Raw genomic sequence first — 23,787 nt, forward strand, 5'->3', positions numbered from 1 at the left:
TGTTTTCTCCCAAATTAGTTAACTAATTCTCCATATTACAGAACAGGTACCAAACAGGGAGAGTGGTGCAATATGTTCTTCTGAGACTAACCACTAGATCTCAAACTGCTGCTCATGCTGCATCACAGGGCTGCGGAACACAATTAAAAGAACGTATTATAACGCACTGTTTTGGGTGCAGAACAATTTATTGCTAGCTACTTAGTAAATAACTTTTAGCTATAATAAATTTTAGCATATAAGTTTCAGTATAAAATAAAGTTTATTTCTTTAAGTAGCCTACGTCTTCGTTGTCTTTGCTTCAGAGAATTTTTATTAAATTCTTTTTGTTAAAACAAATTGTAGTGTTAAATACTTTTTGTTAAAAAATATTTGTAGTGTATATAAAAATGTTTTTTTTTGTAAAATCTGTTCACATATATAAATGAGACATTTTGTAAAAAAAAAAAAAAAAGAAAAAGAAAAGAAAAGAAAACTAAACGAGGACCTTTATTTTGAAACATATTTCTAACGCCGGTTCTTCTAAAAATGGCTGCGCCCTGACACGGCGTGTATAGTAACAGTTCTCTTACTAAACATGAAAAGTATTGTTTTTAACATACTGCGTTTTTTCTCTTAATCTTCTATTCGCACAAAACAGTCTAGAAAATGAAGCTAAAGGCCAAACCTTTGTCACACAAATCAGAAAACACTCACAGGGTAAGTTTAAGTTAGCATAAACTGCAGCTAGCATAAAGCTAATGAGTGCAGAACAGCATGAGGAAAGCTTGATGACATAAACACCGTGTAAAGAGAAACGATTGTTTAAGTTTAGGATCAATACATTTTTTAACAATGCATATTTGCCGTGTAATGAAATAGTTAAGTTGTTATAAGATGTAATTCATTAGCTCACTGCTATACAGCTGCTGTATTTATACCATGTTTTCTTTATATGGATGCAGTTCCTTACATTTTCCGAGAGACTTGCAAATGTGAACATCGATGTGATCCATCGGATTGATCGGATAGGGAGTTACAATGAGGTGGGTTTAACTGTAGGGTTTAATACACAGTCAATTTTAAGTAGTTTTGTGTTGATCTAAAGCCTATTTCTACCTATTAGGAGGTAGAAACCTACTTTTTTGAAGGTTTAAGAAAATGGAGGGACCTGAACCAGACAGACCACTTCAGTAAGTGGAATCTTTTATGTGATGGAATTTAATTGTCATGATTTGATTTTGGTTTTGGATTTTTTTTGTCATGTTACTCGTCCTTGTTGACTATATAAAGTATAAATAATCTCTCCTCTCTCCTCTCCATCTTTTATCAGATGTATGTATCGTTTTTATTACACTGCTGTGGAGTACAACAAGCATTTCAACCTAAAACTGTAACTGAGATTTTGTGCACATGACAAATAAACTTGAAACCTATAACGGGTTGGGAATAATTGCACGCTTTTGCTTTGCAGCTGCCTTTTCAAAGGAGGTTTTCCACAAGAGTCAGTCGTTCCACATGTTGGTGTTCCACCAAAATGCCATAGTGGAAAGTCTGAAGACTCATCTGTCTGTGAAGAACAGCCTCGCTAACCAACCACTTCTGGAGTAAGCTTCACCGTTACTATCAAATAGTTAAGCTTCTCTACCACAGACTGCTAGTTTGGTTTACTGACCCAAGTTTTCTTATTATTCTCAGATAGGACAGTAATGAATTAGAATGGAAGCGTGAGGTTGGAAAAATGTATTGTGGCTATAATGTATGCTTTTTAAAAAGTAATTAAAGTTTTATTCACTTTGCAACATGGAGTTTTATGATCAGGGTTAGTGTAATATGGCTAGACTTGTAAAATTGTCTAATGGTGATTTATTGAGGAATCTTTTTCTGTAGTGTGTCTCAGTGATTGACTATAATAGTCACTGAACCAAAAACCAATAAACCAAAAAAGGGAAATACAGACAACATGAAGCAGTGTGAGGAGATAAAGCATAAATATTCTGCCTCTCTTTTCATAGTCTTGTGGTGCAGTTTGCACGTGACCTCCAGACAGACTTTTACCCTCACTTTCCTGACTTCTTCATCATCATCACCTCATTGCTGGAGACCCAGAATACTGAGGTGCTGGAGTGGGCTTTCACCTGCCTCTCCTACCTCTATAAGTATTTATGGAGGCTGATGGTGAAGGATATAAACAAGATGTACAGGTGAGTGGAAGAGCAAAGAAGCTGAAAGACTTTTTTGCAGTCTTTATTTGTTATATTGTTTATATGTCTCTCCTCAGTCTTTACAGTAAGCTCCTGGCACACAAGAAGGAACACATCCGTAACTTTGCAGCTGAGAGTTTTTCCTTTTTAATGAGAAAGGTAAGAGACTTTACAAGTAACATACAGTTAATTAGTGGTGGTTCCAAAGCAGGTCACTAATTCTGTGTTCGTCAGGTTTCAGATTTCGACAGCCTGTTCACGCTGATGTTTATGGACCTGGAGCAATGTTCTCAGAAGGCGAATGGAGTCGGGCAGCTCATCTTTGAGATGTGCAAAGGAGTCTGCAATATGTTCCACTCTTGCACCAATACAGTGAGTTGATATAGATACTTTTTTTAATACTGTATTCATATCACCATATTCATATCTGTAACACCAATCATTGTACTGCATTCATGTATTATTCTGTATTTTGTCTGTTTATTTTTCCCTGTAAAGCTATATTATATCCATTTAGTTTACAGCTCATTTAATTTCATTTATTTTACTTCACTGTTTTAAATTCCATGTAAAATGATTGTAATAAGATACACAGTCATAAAAAGCATTTCACTGCATGTTATACTGTCATATTGGAATTTAGGAAGATAAGTCCAGATTTAATGCATCATCGTTCTTCTATGTTGGCGTCTCTCTTATAACCACTTTTAGTCCAGTCAAGAAACTTTAGTGTCATTTCAACAACCATGAAATAAAAGAAGGTTTATACAGGATCCTGATGCTACATAAAACAACACAACTGAAGACCAGAAAGTAAATAAGAATGAACCCATTGGCATAAAGTGCATATGTGCAACCTTGTGCAAACAGATGCTAACAATACACTACAAGACAGATACACGTAAATTAATAAAATAATAGAAATAATGCATGAAGCTATGATTACACAAATAGCTGTTTCTATATTTATAAAGGCCCGTAACCCTCGCTGTACTAGGCGTGCTGTATCATGGCTGATCCTGTGCTCAGACCCTAACCTCCAATGTTGGCATATGTGAAGAAAGAATTTCACTATGCTGTAATTTATACGTGACAAATAATGGCTTATTCTTCTAAAACATCACAACCAACTGCAGTGTTCTGTCTGTAAGCACTTATTATAACGTTGTGTTCTTGTTTCCCAGCATTGAGGCTGAATTCATATTTGTACTAATGTTCATTTTGTCTTAGGCTTTGCCAGTGGCTCTGAGGAAACTCGGTCCCTCTGGTGAAGGAGATGTTGCTTTGCCCTGGGATGCCGTTAAAGAGGCCCTCGATCACATGGCCGAGTCTTCAGCTAGTTACGTCACAACGGAAAACTTCCTGGTTTTTTGGGATTCGTTGCAGGTAGAGAATGTTTTCATTCAAGAAAGGATTTCATCCTGGAGTCTTGGACCTGCATTAATGGTTTTGCTTTATTTTATTATTCTTTCAGGCATGTGTGAAAGACTTACTCCTGAAACTGGAGGCAGTGCAGTCTAATCAGACAAGTGATCACATCGAAAGGATCTTGTTTATTTACCACACACTGGTTGAGCACAGAAAAGGAGCTAAGATCACCAGACCACAGTCTGTCTGCGAGGTACATGTGTACAGATTTGTGTGTTTTGTTCTGGGTTATACCATTTCCACACTTGTGCGCAAACATAGTTATGTGACAGCTAGAACTGTGTTTTCTGCTCTTACAGTTGCTTGTCCAGCTGGTACATACTCGGGGTCTGTCCTGCTCCTGCTGCAGTTTACTGCTACAAGTGATCTCCTCCTTTCTGCTGGGAGAAAATCTGTCCCTACCAGCCAGCATGATCCAAGAACTGGTGAAAAAGGTGTGTGTGTGTGTGTGTCTCTGTGTGTGTGTGTCTCTGTGTGTGTGTGTCTCTGTGTGTGTGTGTCTCTGTGTGTGTGTGTCTCTGTGTGTGTGTGTCTCTGTGTGTGTGTGTCTCTGTGTGTGTGTGTGTGTCTCTGTGTGTGTGTGTGTGTCTCTGTGTGTGTGTGTGTGTCTCTGTGTGTGTGTGTGTCTCTGTGTGTGTGTGTGTCTCTGTGTGTGTGTGTGTCTCTGTGTGTGTGTGTGTCTCTGTGTGTGTGTGTGTCTCTGTGTGTGTGTGTGTCTCTGTGTGTGTGTGTGTCTCTGTGTGTGTGCGTGTGTCTCTGTGTGTGTGCGTGTGTCTCTGTGTGTGTGCGTGTGTCTCTGTGTGTGTCTCACATACAGACACAGTGTGTCTGTATGTGTGTGTGTGTGTGTGTGTGTGTGTGTGTGTGTGTGTGTGTGTGTGTGTACTTGTCCGTACCATAAGTGTACTTATAACATAATCATTGCACTGTTTATTTTGGAGGTGTCCCAGTGACTTTCCACTTATTGTTCTCTTAGGTCTTTACCAGCGGGATGGACCGAGATCTTATTTTGTCGTTCGCCAAAGAGATGTTTAGTATGAAACAATTTGAGCAGGTCAGTGTGTGAAAGAATAAAATGTTCTGTTCTCTTCGGTCTGCTCAGAAGTAACATTTGAGCTTAGGGTGGTATGTACTATGTAACGTTTCAGGGTGATTAGATTCATTCTAAAATGGCATCACTGTAAAACATTTTTAAATAGTTTTTGTTGAGGCATGTTAATGTTATGACATTATGAGAACCTTTAGGTGGTGAAAGATACAATAATCATAGAGACTTTGAAACTTTTTATACTGACTACATCATATGACCGATAAATGTCTCTAAGCTTTATTAAGTAGAAATTTTACTTTTAAAAGTGGACATTAGAATTTCTGTTAATTTTGATGTTAATTATTTAATAATAAGCAAATGATTATGCTCAGTGTTAATATGCTCACCTCCAGGTGGGCTGGAGATTAGATATGGACATTACAGTACATACATTGCTCAACAGTGTACTTAAATCAGGAATAGCCTGCTTTTATTCATTTCAGATGAATGTAGTGAATGTTGTTTTTTCCAGCTGTTTCTACCCAGAATGCTGCAGTATGTGGAGCAGCTGTTCTCCAGTGAGGACTCTGTGAACAGACTGCAGGCTCTGGAGCTGCTGGTCAGGCTCATCCTGGTTAAAGCTCAGCCTCCTACTGATGGCTCAATGGCTTTTGAGAAATACCCACTGATCTTCACTGGGCAGTCTGGAGGGTAAGACCAGGGGCTTCTGGGTAGAATAGTGAATTTTGCTGAATTGTTATCATAACTAGAGCATCAAACGTCACCTGATGGACCACAGTTTTTATTCACACCTAGTATTTCAACAGTTAGAGTATAAAGTGCACATGTAAGTCTGTTTTGAAGCTTGACAATTGTAGTGTGTTATGTTTTTACAGGTTATACGGGATGGACAAGGCACCGGCAGCATCTGTTCCTCAGCTTATCCTCTCCCTTATAGTTGTGCCAGAGGATCAGCCACTATCGGATCTCTCTCAGATCTGGGCTGCCCTCGTGCTTCTGCCTCATCTCAGGCAAGAAGTTCACTCCCTGATCAAAACCACCTGCATCAGTGCGTGATTGTGTTTTCCAGCTTTATGCTAACGTGAACGTGCTTTTTCAGGCCCCTGGAGGCAGCAAGTGTGATTCCTCCTCTCACTGCTCTGTTGAACCGACTGTTACATGAGGTGCACAGTGAAAAGCTTGGAAGAGGTCAGTGATGCGAAGAGCGATTGCTGGATATTCTACGTCACTTAGCAGTTTTTCTCTCTGTATTTTCCTTTTGATTAGTTTCTATTAAAAGCATGTCTTCAACTGAGATATGCTATATAGTTACCTTTTATGATGTCACTAAGGTTCTAGCAGCTATAAACTAAATCTGCTTAGTGTTAGGCTTAGATTTAGTGGTGCCTTCAATAACGTATTAGAATGATTAATATGCAGCTGAAATGTGAAATTAGTACTTTACTTCTACACAAAATGAATCCAATCTAATTAAAGGTCTTTACTTTGTTGCGTTCATGCCATATGCACTATATATAGTGCACTTCTTTGTGTATTTGACAGATTAGGGTATGATTATTATTATTATTATTATTATAGGGCGTTTCAATGAAATGAATCAAACAGTGCCTGTGATAACATTGTAGAATAATATATGCAGCACTGTTTCAGAGGATGTATTGGTTTTTGACCCCCCTTATGTCTCATTGTCGCCTCAGGAGGGCTTTTTGTGGCACGACAGGCTCTAACCACATTGCTGAGCTTTAAGGAAACTGCACTGGTGCTGTCTCTGCTCCCCGAAGAGCTTGTCCGCTGCATCATAGAGTAAGTACTCGGTGCCTGATAAAATGACAGAAAAACCATCTACGTATGCAGATAATTACTGAAGTAAGTGCGTACTTCTGCAGGAAGTTTCCCACTGATCTTTCTGCACTGCTGCTGGCTGACCTGTACTACACCAGACTCTCCCTGAGCGACTGCTCTGCCCAGCTATCTCACAACTCAATACTGGAACTATATCAACTCTTACAGTCCAATTTTTCTTCTAACATCTCAAAGGTAGTGTTGCTGTGCATCTATTCAATACTTCAATACAAAGTATTCGTCCTTTGTCCATTTATTGTAAACGAAGTGGATTGTATTCAAATGTGCATTTTTCCCCCCTCTCTTAGATTCGCCTTCTTACGCTGAGAATCATGTCCCACTTTAAGGCAGAGCTTCCAAAATCTGCTGAGGTGGCTTTTAATTTCTATTCACTATAATCATTTCATTTCCTCAATACACTTGTTATGGAAAATATCTATACAGCTTCACTTAATTCTGTTGGTACCATAAGTATTCATTTGGATGAAGTTATATATAAATATACTATATATTAGTATAAATCACTAACATTCTGTAACCCAGATGTTTTTATTTTTTACTTTTATTAATGGCAAAATTTGTAATGTTTTTTAATTATTTATGTTCACATTTATTCTTTGTTTGTCCACAAGTTCCTTGTAACACAGATTCCTGATCCTGTTCTTGAAGCACATATTAATTTCCTCTGCTTTAAATCTGTTACATAACTTTCTCATAAATCACATGATTTAGAAAAATCAACATGATGTGGATCTGATTCATGTATTTAGCAACACCGTACTTTTATATTGATCTAAATGAACGCTGGGTCGGTCTTAAGTGTAATCAGTGATTGCACTGATTTTTTTTCAAATAGGTTTTATATATAAAAGGTTTTATAGATGAATTCTTATGTTTGCAGGAGGACGAGAGCTCAAGCACACAGACGGTGTTTGCAAGCTGCTTGCAGGCCGAGCAGGTACCAGCCACGGTGCAGGATTACAGAGAGAAGCTGCTGCACTTGCGCAAACTGCGTCATGACCTGGTGCAGCCCAGCCTCCCCAAAGGGCCTTTCCACCAGGTACACAACACCTCTAGGCTTACCCACAAAGCAGGAGTGTTTTAGGGCCACCAGTACTGATGTCTGTGTTTTCACAGGTTCCACTGCGGTACCTCATCGCCATGCTGTTTGTTAATTTCAGACCTTTGTGGGATGCTGTTATTGAGCTTATCACGTAAGTGTTGTACCAAATCATAAGCACAAATCCGTTATCTCTGCTGTGTACTGTTTTGTTTTTGCTTTTTGAAATAAAATTTTTAATTTATTTTTGTACCTTAGGTCTCATGCCAGAGACATGGACAACAAGGAATTCTGGAAGGTTTACTATGAACATTTAGAGATGGTTGCTGGTCTGGCTGGTGAGTTCTTTTTAGGGGAAAATTGAATAGTAGACAGAAATGGTTAATTTATATATATTTTTTGAAAGGCTGATTTTAACAGTTTTTTTTTTTTTTAGTTTTTTTAGACGATTACGTAAGAGTCGAGTGCATAGTGGAATGAACTTGATTGCATTGCTCAAAGTGCTATTCCTTTTCTACCACAACAATTTGCCAGTGATAACAATTTACTAACTTATTAAAAACGTATTAAAGAAGGACTGAGCTGTGCTTTTATAGACAATGAATCCATACCTTCAACAACTCTGTGGTTAAAAAAAAAAGTTTCCAAAGGGATGTGGTAGCCTAGGGTTTAGCCTAGGGTGTCAGTCCACTGGCTGGAAGGTCATGAGTTTGAATCCCAGGTCCACCAAGCTGCCACTGCTGGGCCCCTGAGCAAGGCCCTTAACCCTCAATTGCTCAGTTGTATAAATTGAAATAAATTGTAAGTCAAAGTTTACTCAAATTTAGAAAGGTGCCTTTATGCTACAGTTGTGATTGATCGTCCTAGATTATTTTTTAGGAGTTAAGAATAAGTTTATACTTGTATATACTACAGAATACTAGAATGTCCTGTTTAGATGATTCATAAATTTCTTGTATCAGAAAAAGAGCTTCAGCTGCAGGAGGAGGAGGATGGTGATCAGGATACTGGTGCAGGGTCGATGCTGGATCCAGGGACAGATGTGATCGACAGTGGAGATGTTGGGGTTCTATATCTGGAGCAGCTGGAGCAGGCATACAGCATTAGTGATCGCACAGACTTCACTAACTTCCGTAACCTGCTGTGGAAGGCCATGAACCAGTTCCCTGACAGCGTGGAACCTCGGAGCCGAGAGCTAACCCCACTGCTGCTGCGCTTCATCAGGTGTGTTTGCGTGCATGACCACAGTTGGTTATGCGAACATACTAGATTTAAAAAATGTACAGCTGCATCTTCCTAATGACTGACACTTGTCTTGGTTTACTGAAAGGAATGAGTTCTATCCAGCCGACCTGCTAGTGGCTCCAGTTCAGAATCTGACGAAGATGAGCTACTCCTCCACACAAGCCACCTCTGAGACTGAAAAGGAAGATGTGAGGATGAGAGAGGTGGACGAAGAAGATGATGATGATCTAGAAGGGGAGGAAGCATCTCAACAAGCTGAGAAAAAAATGCCAAGGAGAGCCGCTGCCAAGTAAGAAACATCACTTGCTCTGATGGACACTAATAGTTTCATTAAACCTGTACCAACTACGTGTATTTAATAAAAGGGGAATATAATTTGTTTTCAGTGTTCTGAAGTTTTCAGTGTCCTTCTCATCAGTGATGTGTGGTTACTAGTAACTAAACAAAGGAGGTAAACCATGGGAATGTCTTGTTATATTTGACATTTCAGCTCCATGTTCAGTTATATAGCTAATAATTGGTATCAGTCTTTTATTGCACCACATGAACTCCATCCAGAGAGATCCACCTGGAAATTTCACTGTGTTTGATTTTTGATCCCTGACGTCACAGTAACTAAGACTTTGATAACGATTTTTACTGTTTCAATAAAAATGAACCTGGCTCTTTTTCAGGCAGCTCCTTGCACATCTAAAGGTCTTTTCCAAGTTCACAAATCCTAAAGCTTTATATATGGAGCCTGAATTAAAGGAGCTTTACACACAGGTAAGGTTTTTTTTGGACATTAAAAATGGTTCTTTTTCTTGGTGAACAATATAAAGCAGACGTATCATATATCACCACCATATTCTCCTCCTTTAGCTCCTGTGCCATAAGGACCAGCAAATTCAGAAGGCAGCTTTGGACTGTTTGATAACTTACAAAGACCCAAACATTCTTCCTTACAAGTAGGTTCACTACCTCAGCCGACTCCTTCTGTCCTTCATCACTTTTTTAATTGCTGTTGAGAAAGTAATGACAGTAATGTACTCTGTAATACACACTGATGGATTAGTAATAGATTCTGTAGTTGGGTCTATGAAAAAAGCCCTTTATATTCAGAGCGGATGCTGATGTTATCTTCGAGTACGTCTCGTGTTTCTGTCCTCTCTGAGAAAGGTGGAATGCGCACATTGATCCAAGACTCTGCCAACTGTAAAAGCCTTACTGTTACAGTTACATTTGCTCCCTTGTACGATTCATTTCACCTTAAAATCTCTTGTCATCAGCTTTGAGGCATAAAGAAAAGAAGGTGACCTCCTCTGAGCTGCACTACAAGGTTTTAAGCAGTTCCAATGGGATGCGATTTCAGTCGTTGTGTGTTGGCTTCCTATTCTTAAAAAGCGTGCCTTTAAGATGATTGGTCCATTGTGTTTTTCAGAGAGAATCTGGAGAGACTGCTAGACGACAAGCATTTCAAAGACGAGATTGTTCACTTCAACATCTCTGAGGAGGGATCAGTGGTGTTGGATACACATCGCCCTCAGCTTATCCCTCTGCTCATGAGGTGCATATGAGATGTCCAAAATTTCTGTTAAATATTCTGTTAAATCGTGTGGCATTAATGAGGTCTGTGGGTTGTTGTCATGTAGGATCCTCTATGGGCGAATGCGCACAAAAGTCGGTAATAAGTTCCAGGGTAAAGCTGCCACCGCATCACGGTCTTCCATCGTGCTGCGTTTCCTGGCAGGTTGCCAGTCAGAGGAGCTGGCCCTGTTCATTGACATGCTCATGGAACCTGTGAGCCATCACAGCCAAGGTATACACATGTGAATATATTACAAATATTTAAATGTCAAAAAATTCAGGGTATTCTAAATAAATTGAAATATTCCACAAATTTATGTATTTAAAATTTAAATTAAAATTTAATATTAAAATTGTATTTGTGACATACGCAGTTACATACAGTACGACACGTACTGAAATGCTTTGTAAGACTGTCCTAAAAAAAAAGTAAAGAAAAGAACAAAAATAAGGAATAATGGTGAATATAATATAAAAATAAATACATATTTTATATATGTAAAGAATTTATCAGAGTAGATCAGAAAAATATAATAAAATATACTATAAAATATATTCAGAAAAATAAAATCAGAGAAAGACAATATATTCTTTAAGATATGGCATTCTAGAGTTTATAATTTTATACGGGTACAAACAATAAACCCTGAAATGTGTCATTATAAAGGAAAAAGACCATAAAGTTAAAGTTTCACATTTATTTTTAAATATTTATCCACCATATCAATTCTTGCTCATATTTGTGAACTTTTATCTTATCATCACCTAAAAAGCAACGTTGGATCTTTTCAGCAAATATGGATTTTTCCTTCCAAATATTTAAATATGAAAATATTCAAGATGAATGTTGTTATGGCTCAATAGCACTTATACAACCCGAATATATCATGTTTTTTTTATATATTACTCAGTAAATGATAGTGAATGTCTAAATGAAACTGGGATTATCACAGTCTTACAGTACATACATACATTACATATGCAATGTAATGCATGTGTTGCACACAGGAACATGTCTAGCTGCAGTGGAGCGGGCCATGGCTGAGACCGACTCCTCGTCAGTGCTCCCTCTGGGTCGCCAGCACGGAATTTTCAATGTTATAGATGTAGTGATGGATAAACTCGGCCACCTGATACAAACCTACCTGCCCAAGCTACTGCAGATTCTGCTGTGTGTCACCGCCTCTGTGGCCTTGCTGCTGGAACGCAGAGAGCAGGTGAGCTGCAGTTCTCAAATCTTTTCCAAAGACATAAAATGTTGGTCTAATTATAACTCAAAAACAAACAGCATAGTTCTTTTTATCTATAATAGGGGTTGGTGACCTGCAGATGAAATAATAAATATGTAAGAAATACAGGAAAACTTTCTAGGGCTTGTAATATGAGATAAGAAGTTCGGGTTAATGCACAAAGCACCAAAGCAGAAAAAAACAACAGACAGTTTTTTTTTTTTGTTGTATGTACGGAAATTATCTGTTTAGTTCCTGTGTATAGAAGAGAAGTATAAGTTTGACTCGAGTTTGTCTTTGCCTGTAGCTGAAGCCTGGTTGTATCGGCCCTCTGAAGAACCTGAGACGACTGGGTCTCCTTCGCATCCAAGACTTCTTTGACAACTTTGAGTCGTACCACTTCACAGCTGATGAAATCGATGCCGTGTTCCATGCCATTGTCTGGCCTCAGGTATGACGTTTACTTTGTGTGCCAATGTGGTGCTTTCATTTTGATCCTCCTGGTATACTGAAGACATTTAAATTTCAGCTTAAATTTCCTGATTTTTATATCTAAATGTTTTAAAGAAAGTCTGCCACCTTAGGTGCCATGTTCTAATACTGTTCCTATATATTCACCTAAAGGTTGCTGAAAGTGCATTCGACTAAACATTTTCTATTTGGTTGCAAGGTCTCCATGACTAGACCAGTCTAAAACCTTCCACTCTTTCCCCCCCGATAAAGTGCAACGTTCAGTTGTTTGTGCTAATGCTTTCCGTATGTGTAATGTGATCTTTTAAACTGCTGTCCTTCAGGTGTGTCGCTTGGCCTCGGAGAGCACATACGCTCCCACGGCACTCCTCAAACTGATCCATGTCTGGAGCACGAATGCTAGGTAGGAAAAAACCACACTGTCTCTTTGAAAAAGTGATTTGTTTTTGAGATCTGTATGTATTTGTTCTTCAGGATTTGTCTAAAAAATCTTTAGAAACATTATTTATACATGCAGCTACAGTGTAACTCTGTTGTTTTTCTCTCAGGTATTTCCCCTTGCTGGCTAAACAGAGGCCAGACCATCCAGAGTGTGACCTCTTGCTCAATGTCCTCGCCCTGCTGTCTTCCAAAAACGTCTCTCCTAACACAGCGTCCATGGTAATGGACATCTGTGAGAATTTATTGAATATGCCAGACTTCACACCTTCTGAGACAGAAACAGAGCTGAGCATCAATGGGTGTGTTATTCCTGAGCCAGACTCTGATTCAGACGTCAACACAGGTAGAGAGCAACACAAGATTCCTGAACCTTTCTTTCTTTTCTTTTCTTTCTGAAAGAAAGTTTGTCTGTCTGTCTCCTTTATTTTGGAACTCACACTTGTGTAATACTACTTTATTCTCTCTTCCACAGAGCCTTTGACTGTTGGTTCGAGACTGCTCCTACCTCACATCCCTGCTGTGCTTCAGTACCTCGGTGGAGTCGTGCGCAACTCCGATCGCCTCAAAAAGAAGAAATTCCGAGCTCAAGTTAGCAAGGAGCTTAACATCCTCTCCAAGTATGCCTAGCTTTGCTGCAGTTTGTGATTTTATGTTATAAGAATATAAACAGGCAAAAAATTCATATATTTTGATTTGTTCTGTTTCAGGATAAGTAGATTTGTCACTGACAAGGAACAGAGCTCAACACTCATCCTCCTGCTGCTACCATACCTCCATAAGCCGAAGACCGCTGAGGTATTATCCTTCTAAATCACAACAGGTATGATGCATATTATTTTTGAGGTTCTTAAATATCTTTCTCCATGTTTTTCTTTTCATACAGGAGACCGAGCTGGACATCTTGAGCACAGTGCAGAACCTGCTGAAACAAAGTTCAGAGCCCAGTGTCTTCCTGAAGCCTCTTAGTAAACTCTTCTCCATCATACGCAACAAAGCATCACGCAAAGCCCTGTGTGAGGTCTTCAAGGTCAGATACTTATCATCCAGCTTTTTTCTGTTCACAGCCTAACATGACACACAGAACCAACTCTATTCCTGTTTTCTTCTGTGCAGACTCTCTCTGACCTGGACAATGAACTGAAGTACATAGCTGATGTTGCTGTGCAGGTAAGAAATCATTACAACTCAGAGCTCAATGTTTGGATTTATTTCATTTCAGATCCTTAATTTAACAACTGATGTCTTGTCTCTGCTTTTCTCTTCTATTCTTGTCTTTTCTCTTCTCGTCTTGTCACGTCTCTTCTCCCACGTCCCTGCTCGTCTCTTCTCCCACGTCCCTGCTCGTCTCTTCTCCCACGTGCCTTCTCGTCTCTTCTCCCACGTGCCTTCTCCCTCGTCCCTTCTCGTCTCTTCTTCTCCCTCGTCTCTTCTCTCATGTTCTTTCTCTTCTCTTCTCCAATGCCTCCTCTCTTCTCTCTCGTCTCTTCTTCAAATCCCATATCGTCTCTTCTCCATTGTCTTTTCTCCCACCCCCCCATCTTGTCTCTTCCTGTCTCTTAACTTCTCTTCTCTATCGTCTGTTCTCCCACATCTCTTCTTGTCTCTTCTCCTCTCCTTTCACATCTCTTCTCCTCTCGTCTTCCAGCTTAATGCCTTTGACAGTCGCCATCTAGATGAGATCCACTTTGATGTGCGTCTGATGGCGTTCCAGAAGTCAATTAAACACATTGCAGAGATGAACTCACTGGACATGAGATATCTCATGGTCATCATGCACAACTGCTTCCACTCTTTTGAAGTGAGTAACAATGTTGGATGTGTGTGCATGTGTGTGTTTAAGTATTGGGTGTATGTGTATCTCTTGAATTTTTTACTGATCATTCATTTGAACATGCATATCATTCTATGTAACAAGCTTTACTTCTGAATACAAATACTGTCTATTACTAATATTGTAAACAATAGATAGATAGATAGATAGATAGATAGATAGATAGATACTGTATATATGCATGTATGTATATGTATTTTCCACTAGATCTCTAATGCAGGTGAGATCTGGTAATATTTGTGATGCTTGAGTGTAAACTTTTTTGTGCGTGTCTTCTAGATTGGGGACATGTCTATGGCAGACAGTGCCACTTTGTGTCTTTCAGCTATACTTGCACAGCTGGCTGCAGTGGGCTGTCCTGAGCATGAATATAAAGAGATTGTGCAGTACACTGTGCTGGATGCTGTCAGAAGAGGGTTAAAGAGCAAAACAGAGGTAAACTTCTGCGTATGCCTGAAACAACTTCAACTGAGCTTATAAGCCTGCACAAGTACACTGTTATGAGCCTGGTCTGTTTTGCCTGTATACAGAGCGTGAGGAACGATTACACTTCAGTCCTGGCCTGTCTGGTAAAAACCTTCCCCAACCGCTCTGAGTTCAGAGACCTGGTACAGCTCACTAACTACCCAGATCCTGAGTCAGACTTCTTTGAGAACATGAAGCACATTCAGGTAGAGAGGCTCATTTTTCTTCTTGTTCAAGTTATAATACAGTTATAATCTCCATGCAAATAATTAAAATGACGATGGTACAAAAGTTATTATTTTAGCACCACCTAAGTACAAAAATGGGCCTTTGGCTTGTGTTCACGGATTTCAGGTACACCGCCGGGGACGGGCACTCAGGAGGTTTGCCAAGCAGCTGACAGAAGGCACAGTAGTGATGTCTTCCCGCTCCATGCAGAACTTTGTCATGCCCTACGCCATGATTGCACTATTTGATGAGAAGCTCCTCAAGGTACTTACAGTTATAGTAATTATAGATGTATATTATGTATTATATACATCTAATAATAATCTAGAATTTTTATTCTGTTAATTCTTATTTCTTTTATTATTCGTTAATTCCTTTATCATTAATTATGTTTACCTTCTGCTCTGTGTTTATGTTCTGTAAAGCTGCTTTGAGACAATGTCTATTGTAAAAAGCGCTATACAAATAAACTTGAATTGAATTGAATGTATAAATAATGCAGATCATTTATGTTATGATGTGACCATGGAAAATTTGTGATTGGATATTGGAAGTGTCCAATATTTTATGTATGGAATTCTTTAAAAAGAAAAAGAACTAGTTAAAGGTTATCATGCATTAAAGTAATTAATAATGTCTGCTTTTGGGCTTAATTACAACACACTGTTTTTTAAAATGCAGCACGAAGCTATGACCTCCGCAGCAATCGAAGTTATTGGAGCAGTGTGCAAGCGCCTCACCTGGTCTAAATACCTCTACTACCTCAAGCACTTTATCCATGTGCTCCAAACAGGAATAGTTGAACAGAAACTGGCTGTAAGGTGAGGAAGGGGTCTGTGGTTGTAAGTATTATAAGTTTCATGTCAACACTAGTAACCTTGCTGCGCTTCTCTGCTGTACAGTTTGCTGCTGATTATTCTAGAAGCGTTTCATTTCGACCGTGAGAGTCTGAGCAAAGAAATCGAGGCAGCCAAGAGCAAAAAGGCACATGGTGAGTATAGAAAGTACCATTACTGTCCTGCTAGCATCTGTTCTAGCTCTAGGTTTAAGCTCAATTATGATGAAATGTGTTTTTGTTTCAGAGCTAAATGTTCTGCAAGGAGAAGCAGAAGTGGAGCAAGAAGGAGTCATGAATTCAGATGAGAGTGACATGGAAGATGCAATGGAGACCAATGATGCTGATGCTGTTGCTGCAGCGACTGATGAAATGGACACTGGTGAAGGTAAAGCCACAAAGCCCATAGAAGCTGTAGAGGCTAAGCCGAAGGGAGCGCATCCTGTCGTTAGCAGTGGCCTTCCACAGAGTCAGGAGGACCTGGAGGCTCTTATCTCCTCCATTCATAACACTGTCACTCAGAGCATCTTGCCCAGACTGCATAAATGCCTAATAGCCAAGGTTAGTGTTCATTTTTAGTTTTAGTGTCCTTTGGTGGCATCATTGTTTTATGACTCAGTGTGAAAAAATGATAAAATCTGATTGTGTGTGTAGGTGAAGAGAGATGATGAACATAAAATGGTAAAATCAAAGGAAGTGAAGGATGAGGAGGTGGTGAGAGTGCCCATCGCCTTTGCTATGGTCCAGCTGATGCAGACGCTTCCACAGGATGTTATGGAAACCAACTTGCCCGGGTGTGTATTGTGTGTAGGTTAAAATCCTGCGTTTAGCATTCAGCATTACATTAAGCATTTAAAGTGCGCTGAACTGACATTACATGAACAAACAATACAATAAATATATAAATATCTGAGTTAAAAAAGTGTAAAAACTCCCCATGCTTTGGGGTTTCCTTCTCCAGCCTGTAGACATGCGTTCTAGGCCGAGTAGCCTCTCAAAATGATCCGCAGTGTGTGAAAGGATGTGTGTGAGGTTCCCTGGGTGGAATACACAACACAAAATACGGATGGATGTAAACAAATGTTGCCATTGTGTCTGCCACACAATGATCATTACGAACCAACACCTCAATAAACATGTTTGTTGGCTAAAAAGAACGTCGGCTGATTAGAACAATTCATCAATGTCCTAAGTAGAATTCAACAAATTTTCCATACAGTACTGTATGATCAATGAATATTTGCTTATATATATGGATGTATTTTAAAATGCATTCAATAATAAAGTCTAACATAATTTAAAGTTCTAACTCTGATTAACTTAGTTGCAGCAATTGTTTTGTAGTTTTATTTTGTTAAATTGTTTTGTACATAACATTTCCTATTTTATTCAGCTGAATGCAGAATTAAATAGCATGCTGTTTATATATACACAGGGTACTCCTCAAAGTGTGTGTCCACTTAAGGAGCCGTTTCCAGGAGATCCGTGACGTAGCTCGAAGCACACTGATCAAAATTATCGAGGCTTTGGGGCCTAATTACCTGCAGTATCTTCTCAGAGAGATGAAGAGCGTTCTTGTAAAGGGCTACCAGGTAAAAACTACAGAGCCGTCCTCTTAGTTAACGAAGCATGAACTAGCTTGTACTGAAATATTCACCTGTTTATGCTGTTTTTCAGATCCATGTACTGACCTTCACTGTTTACCATCTGCTCTCAATCCTGAGACCGTCCTTAAAAGCTGGAGAACTCGACCCTTGCTTGGACATTCTGGTGGAGGTGAGAGATACTGTCTGCACTGTCATGTTCATATTTGGATACGTGTTTGAAGTGTGGAAATGTGTGATGGCTGATACTGAGAATCTTTTTCAGATTTTCAACAACGAGCTCTTCGGCTCTCTTGCTGCAGAGAAGGAGATCAAGGGTATTGTTTCGAAAGTGATGGAGGCCCGCCACAGCAAGAGCTCAGACTCGTACGAGTTCTTGGCTCGGTTCTGCAGCCAGGAGAGGGTCACGCAGCTCATCATTCCACTCAAAGTGGTAAGCGGCAAGTCACTGCTTGTTTTTTGTATTTTGACATAATTAAAATGATTTTGAGTGACAACACCGGTGCATGACTGCTAGATTTTAGAGAAGACCGCCAGCCTGAAGGTGTCCCGACGAGTGCACAGTGTTTTGAGGAGAGTCGTAGCAGGACTTCTGCTGAATCAGAGTATGACGCCTCAGTCCATTCTGCTGTTGAGCCACGGGCTGGTCAGCCAGAGCCTTCCTCTCATCACAAGCAAGAGCGAGTATGTCACTCACTCACACTTACACACACACACACACACACACACACACACACACACGCACACCATAAATTAATGTCCTATAGTTCAATTAAAGTAAGATGGTGTCTCTTTGTGGTTCAGACAGAAGGCTGTTACTTCTCCAGACCCCAGGCTGCCACCTCCCAGCTGCTTGCTCCTGCCTCCCACCCCGAAGAGAGGTGGAGCGAAGGTGACTCTCAGCCGCCAGACCAACATGCACATCCTAGTGGACACTGGACTCAGTGTAAGAACACAAACATTATGTGATAGATCAGTCATTTTCATAAAAGAATGTCTCAGCTCTTGCCTCCTCATTTTATGACTTAAGATCTTGTTGAATTATTTTAAAGTTTTTTAATTCATGTACATATACAGTTGCTCCATGGCAGTTTGAAAAATTCCATGGTCAACTCGTCTGTGGCATCCGTACGGGAGATGTTGGACCCATTTGTCTCTCTTCTGCTGGACTGTCTCAACTCCATGCATGTCAAGGTCTGTCCCATGTTGGATGATTATTAAACTGTGTTTTTATATGAGGTTTCAACATGTTTTATATGTAACCTTGCCGTGTGTGTGTGTGTGTGTGTGTGTGTGTGTGTAGGTTATTACTGAGTCTCTGCAGGCCTTCATCTGGATCCTGAAGTTTCCTCTTCCTGCAGTTGAGCAGAATGCTGACCAACTCACCAAGCAGCTGTTCGTCCTGCTGAAGGACTACGCTAAAGCAGGTGCCGGTCATGGCGAAAACTTCCACCTCGTCCAGAACTGCTTCAAGGTGAACAAACCTGCTGACATGCTGTACAGTTTTCTGACTAAATTAATCATTTGATCCACATGCTTCATTTCTTTCTCTCTCACTCTCTCTTTTGTTTTGTTTTGTCTTTTAGGTCATAACTGTCCTAGTGAAGAGTGTGACGAAAAAGTGTATCTCTAATACACAGCTGCAAGTACTGCTGGGATACGCTGAAGAGGACATCTATGATACTTCTCGTCAAGCCACTGCATTTGGCTTGCTTAAGGTACAGTATATTAATAGATTTGTGCTCAAGGTATATTTTGCACACTCGTGAGTATATTTATTCTACTTCCTATTTATACTTTTCTATAGAAGTGTGCTATTTTTGTAGAAATTCTACATCGTTGTCTAGCAAACAGTGAAAAAACTTCACAATTACATGTTACTTGTATAGAGGAACCAGATTCTAAAGGGAACCCCTGTGTTCTGGGTCTCACTGATATTGAGTATAAATATAAATCCGTACTCTATATTGCCATAAGCCTCCTGCTGGTCCAGCGACAGGATTCTGTGTTTTCATTTCTGCGGCCCAGGTTCGATTACTAGGCAGGGAGGTAACAGCTACTGAACAACTAGCTCTCAGTGCTGGTCCCAAGCCCGGATAAAATGGGAGGGTTGCGTCAGGAAGGGTAAAACCTGCACCAAATTTAATATGGGGACCAGATCCGCTGTGGTGACCCCGAACAGGAAGCACACGAATGAACAACAATTGTATACTGTCATAGAGAAAAGGCAACTTTGATCCAGAAAGCAGGAAGTATTAAGGTCGCTTTTATAAGTGCTTTGTGTTTTTAGGCAATCCTTTCCAAGAAGCTGGTGGTACCAGAGATGGAGGAGGTGATGAAAAAAGTCGCCAAACTATCCATCAATGGCTCGAACGAGCAGGTCCGTGTCCGCTGTAGACAGGTCAGTAACGATCGCCCTCACTGCTCTCCTCATCTTCCTCATCCTCATCATTTATAAAGTTTATTATGAAATATCTTCTCCCTCTTTTTCAGATCTATCTGAAATATCTCATGGACTATCCACTTGGGAAGAAGTTGAAGAACCACTTTGACTTTATTGTTTCTCAGCTCACGTAAGTACTATGCTATGGTATGTAAGCTTTGAAGACCAATGAAATATGGTGCCAGCGATTTATTTGAGTTTTATTTATTTATTTTCTCCCACTCTCTCCCCTTGGCTACATTCTGGAACCAATAACTTGTACCCAGTGTTGCCCAGCAGGGACGTCTGTTTGCCTGTCAAATCAATAAACACTGCTCTCATGCACAAGCGTTCATGTTTTCTAGCTTCGCCAGTGTATATGCATGTGTTTTAGGAGTGTGGCTTTGGATACAACATGAATAATAAGGGCATGCGCGTGTTAGAATGCTGGACGTAACTGATTTGAAAAACAATTAACTCCTGCTACAGTACCTCTGAGAACTGAAGAATAAACCTTGTTCCATTGTGTTGCTGAAAGTTACTCAGACTTTGCTCATTTATGCAGGTATGAGTATGACACAGGGAGACAGTCTGCCCTCGAGATGATGGCCTTCATATTTCAATCCTTCCCTCGGGTACCACGTCACTCTTTGGATTATTAAATATATATTTCTTTCTATTTATATTCTCGCTAATGTTTGGGCTTATTGTGGTCGATGTGTGTGTACAGCCTCTTCTCTTGGACCATTGTGGTCTCTTCTTTGTGCCTCTGTCTCTGGCTATGGTCAATGATGATTCAGCACGCTGTAAGAAAATGGCCTCTCTCGCCATCAAGTCATTACTTGGTCAGTTGGATGTACAGCACCAGACCTCCATGTTCACTTTGGTCACTGGTTGGCTGTCTGGGGAGAAGGTGAAGTAAAAACACACACTGATTTGAAAACGTATGAGTGGATATGTCTATAAATAAAAGATCATGCATTTTTTTGTTTTGTTAATGTGCGTATTTGCAGGTAGCTCTACGGCGATTGGGCGCTCAAGTGTGTGGGCTTTTTGTAGAAGCAGAAGGGGAGAAGTTTGGTCACAGACTGGATTCTCTGCTACCTCTAATAGAGAAGGAAGTCCACACTGTTAACTTTGACGATGTGAGTGTTGATGTCAGACATAATCCTGTTGCTGCCTGATGTAGAAAGTGATAAGTACTTAGTTTGTATGCAAGCCGAATGCAAATGTACAATTTGCATGCAATTCTGTACATTTTGTCGTTTAGATCGAAGAGGAAGAAAACGAGAAAGCCTCAGACAGGTTACTCTTCTACTATCTGACCCTCATCACCAAACTTATCAAGAACTGTGGCTTCTTGGAGCTCCACAAACCAGCTGACACTCTGTCTAACATCTGGGGTATGAACACACACACACACACACACACACACACACACACACACGTTGTCATATTTCGCAGAATGCATTTAGAAAACACAATTCAGTGTCACTTACGTTGTGTGTGAATTTATTTTTTTTTTGTTATAGATGGGAGGCATAGATAAAATCCTTTCATTCAATCAGGAGCTATTGCTGTGTGGCATGCAGGAGCAGCTTTGAACAACGATCTATCTTGATCCAAAAATAGAATATTTGAATAGGGAGATAAGCGCCGCTGTATTTTTGCTGTGCTGAGTCAAGTGACCGGTTCACTGCAGAATGAGGTTCAGCTAAAGTCCAAGACTTTAAAATATTTGCTTGGTTTGTTGTAAACTAATCTCTAGCAACTTTATATTACTCTGAAAGCATGTTTTCATATCTTCTAGAGTGTTCCTGAGAAGGTAGAAAACAAGTCAATGCTGTCTAAAAAAAAATCGAACAGATATATTTAAGTAATATTTTTTCCACTTTAGTCCCTGGATTTAAGTGAACATTGGACTGTGGTTTTCAGGGACACAATTCCAAGTGTATGAAATTCTTGAACTCTGGTGTAATCTCAAACTGCATTTATTCTTCTAGGTCACATCGAAGCTCACCTGCGTTATCCTCACTCCTGGGTTTGGCTAACCGCTTCTCAGATCTTTGGCTTGCTTTTTGCTGCTCGGAAACCTGAAGAACTGATGTCTCTGTGGCACTCTGAGAGAAATGCCCCCCAAAGCAACCAGCCGGTGGCTTCCACTTTCCTCTCATTCAACCTGGACAAGAGGGTGAAATGCTTTCTCAGCGTTTAAACAGTCACTGTTCTATAGAAGTCACTCTATCGGCTGCTCAAATATGACCTCTGATACTATTTTCTGATTCAATCTGCTCTCTTTCAGATGAGGGAGCTCGTCCTATCGTTCTGTCACCAGCTGCAGTCCAAGTTCCTGGACATCACTGCTGGAGAACAGGTAAATCTCACTACAACCAAATGAGAACAAGCTGAAAGCTGTCAGCAGTAATGCTGAGTAATGGGTTGATATATTATGACTGTCAACAGGTAATCAAGAACCTACTCTTCGTGGCCAAGGTGATCTATCTTATCTCACCAGAGTCTGAGTTCGAGGAGAATGCCAAAGATGGAGGAGTCAAAGATGTGGAAAAAACAGAGGAGGAAAAAGAGGATGGAGATGATGATGAGGAAGATGAGCAGCAGCGACAGCAGGATATAAACGAGCAGGATGAGGAAGAGGAGCAGCAGCTACAGAAAGTTATAGAGGAAAATCGGCCACCTTCTCTGTCCTGGCTGATTAAGAAGCTCACACTGCTTGCTAAGAGAGAGGCAGCCTGTACCCCCAAAGAGCCTCTGAAGGTATCTTTCGTCCTGTCTCGTATAGTTTACTGATGTAATCTGATATCGTTTATAACTCAGACTTTTTCCTTCTATTTAGGAGTGTCTATAAAGTTTGTGTGCTTAAAAAGTACATTCCTGTGTTCACATCCAGCCTGCATTTCACCAGTTGATGATCCCTGTCACTGAGCACATTTATAAAATCTTGTCGATTTCATTTTTCCGCAGAGAACATGTGTTTTCAAGTTCTTGGGAGCCATAGCTGTTGACCTGGGCAAAGAGCGCCTCGGCCCCTATCTGACTACCATCATTGCGCCACTCTTCAGAGAACTGGACAGCACATATGCAGACCAAGGTTTCTGCAACTTTTACTCCCATCACTCATTGGCCAAGAGTTGTTGTTATTGTTTTCATTTCCTCATTCTTCTAATCTGGTTTGATTTCTTCAGACCCCACACTGAAGAACCTGGCCCAGGAGATCATTGAGCTGCTCAAGAAGCTGGTGGGTCTTGAGAAGTTCTCGCTCGCCTTTGCTGCTGTGCAGAAGGAGGCCATGCAGAAACGAGCTTCACGCAAGAAACACAAAGCCCTGCAGGTGAGGATCCCAGTCCAACATAATAGTTTGAATGTAAAGCTTTTTACTATGGTGTTGCCATGGTTGCCTATATTCTTTTACTCTTTTGTTTAACAGGCTGTGGCCAATCCTGACATTGCTGCCAGGAAAAAGATCAAGAAACATCAGAAGAAAACGGAGACAAAGAAAAGGAAAATTGAATTTTTACGGCCAGCACACAAAGCAAAGAAAAGCAAACGGACTTCACTCAGAGACTTGGCTATGGTTCAGTGAAATCTTTCATGTTGGATCTTTTCATTTTAAATAATGTACCCTTGGATCTGAGAGTGTGATTGATTATGCTTTATAGACGCAAGTGTTGCCTGCATGGTGTTGCATTACAACTATATTGTTGCGTGGAGCTGTTTTTGATGTTTTTTATTAAAACAATCATATATGGATTCAAAACAGGATAAGTTCAGCCTTATTATTCTTGGGCCGTTTTCCCCACTAAAGTGCTGTGTAATCTGGAGTAATGCTGAAATCAGAAATGGGAGCTGATGATAGCTGCTTTCCAAA

At 40.1% G+C, this 23,787-nt stretch overlaps 1 protein-coding gene across 1 annotated transcript; it reads left to right on the forward strand.

Annotated features, from left to right (window-relative positions):
- The first annotated feature begins 509 nt into the window (after positions 1 to 509).
- utp20 (UTP20 small subunit processome component) lies at positions 510 to 23,679 on the forward strand. The gene is made up of 62 exons (XM_047803755.1): positions 510 to 699; positions 945 to 1,025; positions 1,106 to 1,172; positions 1,454 to 1,586; positions 1,995 to 2,183; positions 2,261 to 2,342; positions 2,418 to 2,555; positions 3,414 to 3,569; positions 3,658 to 3,804; positions 3,911 to 4,045; positions 4,588 to 4,665; positions 5,174 to 5,352; positions 5,538 to 5,672; positions 5,762 to 5,850; positions 6,360 to 6,465; positions 6,549 to 6,699; positions 6,813 to 6,875; positions 7,406 to 7,564; positions 7,642 to 7,718; positions 7,823 to 7,902; positions 8,527 to 8,788; positions 8,895 to 9,098; positions 9,484 to 9,574; positions 9,671 to 9,756; positions 10,230 to 10,355; positions 10,441 to 10,607; positions 11,384 to 11,592; positions 11,912 to 12,055; positions 12,399 to 12,478; positions 12,624 to 12,859; positions 12,989 to 13,133; positions 13,224 to 13,311; positions 13,400 to 13,543; positions 13,630 to 13,683; positions 14,162 to 14,314; positions 14,627 to 14,782; positions 14,878 to 15,018; positions 15,167 to 15,304; positions 15,722 to 15,861; positions 15,943 to 16,031; positions 16,123 to 16,436; positions 16,530 to 16,669; positions 17,311 to 17,467; positions 17,553 to 17,651; positions 17,745 to 17,912; positions 17,997 to 18,163; positions 18,284 to 18,425; positions 18,557 to 18,673; positions 18,783 to 18,953; positions 19,066 to 19,197; positions 19,770 to 19,880; positions 19,973 to 20,052; positions 20,467 to 20,536; positions 20,632 to 20,814; positions 20,915 to 21,046; positions 21,172 to 21,304; positions 21,905 to 22,092; positions 22,204 to 22,275; positions 22,365 to 22,676; positions 22,884 to 23,010; positions 23,105 to 23,250; positions 23,347 to 23,679. Exons 1-62 carry the CDS (start codon positions 649 to 651, stop codon positions 23,500 to 23,502), a joined length of 8,466 nt encoding a protein of 2,821 aa, XP_047659711.1. The 5' UTR covers positions 510 to 648; the 3' UTR covers positions 23,503 to 23,679.
- The last annotated feature ends 108 nt before the right edge of the window (positions 23,680 to 23,787 follow it).

This window comes from Tachysurus fulvidraco, chromosome 19 (genome assembly GCF_022655615.1).
Source record: "Tachysurus fulvidraco isolate hzauxx_2018 chromosome 19, HZAU_PFXX_2.0, whole genome shotgun sequence".
Taxonomy (NCBI): domain Eukaryota; kingdom Metazoa; phylum Chordata; class Actinopteri; order Siluriformes; family Bagridae; genus Tachysurus; species Tachysurus fulvidraco.

What these genes read in the sequence shown, in the direction of transcription:
- utp20 (XM_047803755.1), top strand. Translation starts at nt 649, where the DNA reads ATGAAGCTAAAGGCCAAACCTTTGTCACACAAATCAGAAAACACTCAC. An exon ending in TAAAGGAGCTTTACACACAG is followed by an intron (nt 9,575 to 9,670) that starts GTAAGGTTTTTT and finishes CTCCTCCTTTAG; the next exon opens with CTCCTGTGCCATAAGGACCA. An exon ending in CTGCATTTGGCTTGCTTAAG is followed by an intron (nt 19,198 to 19,769) that starts GTACAGTATATT and finishes TTGTGTTTTTAG; the next exon opens with GCAATCCTTTCCAAGAAGCT.